Source organism: Oncorhynchus masou, unplaced genomic scaffold (genome assembly GCF_036934945.1).
Source record: "Oncorhynchus masou masou isolate Uvic2021 unplaced genomic scaffold, UVic_Omas_1.1 unplaced_scaffold_10362, whole genome shotgun sequence".
Classification (NCBI taxonomy): Eukaryota; Metazoa; Chordata; class Actinopteri; order Salmoniformes; family Salmonidae; genus Oncorhynchus; species Oncorhynchus masou.
Genome location: NW_027000061.1, coordinates 1 through 4944, shown reverse-complemented (window position 1 = coordinate 4944; position 4944 = coordinate 1). Strand labels below are relative to the sequence as shown.

Here is a 4944-nt window from a genome sequence, read left to right as displayed (position 1 = left end):
GACACTGTATATAGACTTTTCTATTGTGTTATTGACTGTGCGTTTGTTTTACTCCATGTGTAACTGTGTTGTTGTTTGTGTCGCACTGCTTTATCTTGGCCAGGTCGCCGTTGTAAATGAGAACCGGCGTAACCCGGTTAACCCGGTTAAATAAAGGTGAAATAATAAAACAAAAAGAGTGATCAAATGAAGATCCTACATCTGTAGCTCTCCTTTAACCCTCCACCTCCCCGTCTGTAAACGACAGGTGGTCGGACAGAATGTTGTTACTGGATTATTACTGTCAAAAAGGGTTCCATTACAAAAGGTTCATTCCCCTGTTGTCCTTCAGGTGAACATCATGAGTTTCATAGCAGAGCTGCTGGGATGGTTCGAGGTGCATAAACCTGACTTCGTCAAGCCATTACTACCTCTAGACCTGACAGGTAGGGGAGGTGTGTGTGTGTGTGTGTGTGTGTGTGTGTGTGTGTGTGTGTGTGTGTGTGTGTGTGTGTGTGTGTGTGTGTGAGAAAGAGAGTGGAAGGACAGAGAGAGCGAGAGAGAGAGATTAGACCGCTGTATAACCTGTTTAGGTGGCGTTATGGTTGATAACATGAATAGGTTTCTCTGTGTGCCAGATGCCTCGGGGTTGTTGGATTGCACCAGTCCTGTCAGTGGGAACAGCAACAGGTAAAATCAGGACACACACACACATTCATTCAACATGTAGTTATTGTTTGACAGTGCAATGCAACTGGGAAACGACAGCAATCAACCAAGTGCAATGCATTTCCACGTTCTTTCACATCCATTACTATGAGTCTGTGTTATATACTGAATCTCATTGGCATCTCGATAACACAGGAAGTTTTCACGAGTCTTCGTCATGATGTGCTATGGGGTCTCGACCCCAGAGAGAAACACATCCACATGTTTATTGTATCTATGGCAGAACGAGACGTATATTACAGATAGTCATTGTGAATAATAATGTGTGTTCTATTCCAGTGGCTCTCCCTCCTATATCTTCAAACAGCCCTTTGTCCCCATATCCTCTCCTGCGTCATCTGGTAAGAGAGATGGGGATTCTGGGTAATGTAGTTTAAAGCTGTCTTTGTGCATCTGTGGGCTTTTCCCCCCATTGCATACTCCTCGTTGTCCTCTCTCCTCGTCTACTTCTCAAAACCCATTGGAGGGTAAAAGTCAGAGGGGAGGGACCTCTGGCTTTCTCATCCAATGGGTTTTGAGAAGACGACGAGGACACGAGGAGATTGCAATTGAGAGAAGTCTAAGTGTTGGAGATCTCTTCCTGACTACATCTCCCTTTCTGTCACATGTAGAAGGGAACATGTGGACCAAGAAACAGATCCGGTGAGTAGGATGGCGGACTGTTTCAGCCTGGGGAGATATTTATTTAGGACCATCCTCCCAGATTGAACCTCTCTCTCTCTATCCCTCTCTCTTCCTCACTCTTCGTCTCTCTCTCTATCCCTCTCTCTCTGTCTCTCTGTCTCTCCCCATCTCTCTCTTCCTCTCTCTCTGTCTCTCTATCCCTCTCTCTTCGTCTCTCTCTCTCTCTCTCCCCATCTCTCTCTTTCTCTCTCTCTCGCCCTCTCTCTCTCTCTCTTCCTCCTTCTTTCTTTCTCTCTCTCTTCCTCCCTCTCTCTTCTCTCTCTCTCTTCCTCCCTCTTTCTCTCCCTCTCTGTCTCTCTTCTCTCCCTCTCCATCTCTCTCCCTCCAGTCGTCCACTCTCGGCTGTAACCTTCAGTATTCCATTCGGTCTGGACAGTGACGTGGACGTTGTCATGGGCAACCCCGTGCATTCCGCCAGCACCAACAGCCTGACCGCTGGCGTGCCCGCCATGATGACTTCATCGAGCAGGATGTCATCGGGGATGACACGGGTCCCATACAGCCCCCCCGAGGACCTCAGTCACCTGGTCAGCGCCTCCGTCCCTCAACGCTCCTCCTGGGGTCCGCACATACACTCACACACAACGGCCCTAGGAGAGCTGCCGACAGTCGAGATCATCCACACTCCTGGAGGAGAAAGAGGGGGAGGAGGGAAAAGAGGAGAGAAAGGAGATGGAGGAGGAGGAGGAGGAGGAGGAGGAGGAGGAAGGCCAGAGCCACGCTTGCGTCCAGAAGGAGCTCCTGCAGGTTTCTTCCTTCATTCTCCTGAATACGATCTCACCCAGCTCAGCAGCTCCGCCCCCTGCCGCTCCGGAATGCTCTACCGACCAATAGGAGGGGAGGGGGGCGGAGGAGAGAAGCGGAGAGTGGGAGGCAGGGAGAAGGGGAGATCGGATGGCTCGCGGGACGATGACTCAGTCCTCCGCGACGGAAGTGTGGACTCATCGGAAGCTTCCGACGACCTTCCTAGAAACGCCCCCGGCAACGTCCGCCCTGGCCACGGTCGTCACGGCAACGGCAGCATCAGCAACACCGGTGACAATAGCGGCAGCCCACAGATGACGAGCTTCGCCGAGCGGCGGGACAGAAGGAGACAGTCGGCCGCACCGGGAGAGGAGTCAACCAGCACCCCGACCACCCCCACCCTCCATACCCCCAGCCCAGGAGGGAAGCACCCTGAGCCGGGTACAGAGGCCTGGGAGCTGGGGGCTCGCCTGGAGGAGAAACGCAGAGCCATCGAGGCCCAGAAGAGACGCATAGAGGCCATATTCACCAGACACAGACAGAGGCTGGGCAAGACTGCCTTCCTACAGCTGAAGAGAGGAGAGGGAGGAGAGGGAGGAGAGGGAGGAGAGGAGCCTATATCTCTGGAGGAGCGTCTCAGCCACATGGAGGAGCAGCTGAAAGAGGAGGAGGAGAGAGAAGAGGAGAAAGGGAAGGCCGATGAAGGGAACTCCCGCCCACAGGCGCGATTGGAGAAGCAGGTGACGTTTTCCATGGATACGAGGAAGGGGGCTGAGACAGTGGCGGATAAATGGGAGGGGCCTGAGCCGGGGGGAGGGGCTGTTCTAGGGGAGTATAATGAGGTGGTCCTGAAGCTGAGTGAGGCTCTGAGGTCACTACAGAACGACATGCAGAAACTGACCCAACAACAACAACAGCTAATGGGCAAGAAGACCACACCCAAACCCACACCTAAAACTACACCCAAAACTACACCTAAAACTACACCCAAAACCACACCTAAAACTACACCTAAAAGTACACCCAGGACACCACCCAGGACCCCCACTAAGAGTCCGACTAGAACCCCGACCAAGAGCATCAGTAAGGCGTGGGTGATTCCTGCAGGCTCCAAACCCCCCACCTCCACTACCTCCCCCTCTCGCAGGGCCCTCCCCCAGCTCTCCTCCACCCCTCCCAAAACCCCCACCTCTACTACCTCCCCTCTCGCAGGGCCCTCCCCCAGCTCTCCTCCACCCCTCCCAAAACCCCCACCTCCACTACCTCCCCTCTCGCAGGGCCCTCCCCCAGCTCTCCTCCAACCCTCCCAAAACCCCCATCTCCTCCTCCTGCCCTGCCCCACGCACAAAGATCCACTCCTCCTCCCCCCGTAGCCCTAAGCACCACCTGCGCCCCTCCCAACCCCACCCCCGCCCTTCTGAGTTGAAGTTCCCTCCTTCCACCCGTGTCCTCACCCCCCCGCAGCATGTGGACTCCCTCCCCCACCTGCGACGTGTCTCCCCCAGCCAGTGCCAGGTCCAGACCTCCTCCTCTTTCCGTATCGGGGGCCCCTGCACCCCCCAGAAACCCCCTGCCGCCACGCTGCCCCAGCCCGAGGAGAGTACCTCAGAGACGGGCTCCAGCGAGACGCAGTTCAGCCTGGAGCTGGAGGAGCAGGAAGGTTTAGGGGGAGGCCGGCCCGTGTTTCCCCAGCCCAGGAGAGGCCGTTCTGGGGGTGGCAGCAGCTCCGGAGCCCCCTCCGAGGGCTCCTTTGAGAGCGAGACCCTGTCGCTGCCAGCCGCTACTGCGGAGGAGGGGAGGGAGGGAGAGGAGGAGGAGGAAGGAATCGTTACTGTAGCCTGATGGAGGTGTCATTTTCATCCCTGGGAGGGCCAGAGGGGGCAGTGACGAGCCAACTGACACAGAAGGACAGGAGTTGTTCTTCTGACTCCATGAGCGACCACACAGAACCTCCAACAGGAGAAACGTTGGAATTCCACGGAACCCACGGGAGAACCGAGGGAATCTACGGAACCCACGGGAGAACCGAGGGAACCAATCAAATAGAACAGACACAGAACACAGAACTCCGAGAACCCTCAGTGGAACCCACAGAGCAGACGGAACCGGAGGGCGAGAGGGAGGGGTTGGATTCTTCTTCAAGGTGAGTCTGGCGGAGGGAGAGACAGAGAGAGAACAGTCCCTCCCAGAAGCAGGCCCTAACTAACCACCTCTGCCTCTAGGCCCCTTAGATGTAGATAGGAACTAGCGTTGGTGAAGTTCATCGTTTCGTTATTGACTCCTTAAAAATCCAAAGATGATGTGTTTCTAGTGGTAGCCAATAAAGTAATGACAATATGTGTTTGTGGTGTGTGTGTTTGTGGTGTGTGTGTGTGTGTGTGTGTGTGTGTGTGTGTGTGTGTGTGTGTGTGTGTGTGTGTGTGTGTGTGTGTGTGTGTGTGTGTGTGTGTGTGTGTGTGTGTGTGTGTGTGTGTGTGTGTGTGTGTGTGTGTGCGCGCAGGAGGAGATGCGTTGTGAAGATGAGATGGCTCAGAGGAGAGCTGCTCTGTTGGGGAGACAGCAGAAAAGAGCAGAGGACCTGAAGAGGAGGAGACAGTGGAACGAACAGGAGAGAGAGAGCAGGTGACACACACAGACACACACACAGACACACACGCAGACACACACAGACAGACACACAGACACACTCAGCAAATAAACAGACAGACAGACAGACACACACACACACACAAACAGACACACAGACACACTCATCATCCACTCAGCAAATAAACATTTAGACAGACAGACAGACAGACAGACAGACAG

The 4944-nt window shown here is 54.4% G+C and overlaps 1 protein-coding gene across 1 annotated transcript; it reads left to right on the top strand.

Annotated features, from left to right (window-relative positions):
- Positions 1 to 247: 247 nt before the first annotated feature.
- Positions 248 to 4758, top strand: LOC135528798 (calmodulin-regulated spectrin-associated protein 3-like; the record flags this gene model as incomplete). Its single annotated transcript, XM_064957858.1, has 8 exons — positions 248 to 425; positions 618 to 669; positions 988 to 1049; positions 1320 to 1350; positions 1721 to 3371; positions 3406 to 3902; positions 4084 to 4279; positions 4637 to 4758. Coding segments are annotated over 8 exons (2789 nt in total), but the record flags the coding sequence as incomplete, so codon positions are not given.
- Between the last annotated feature and the right edge of the window lie 186 nt (positions 4759 to 4944).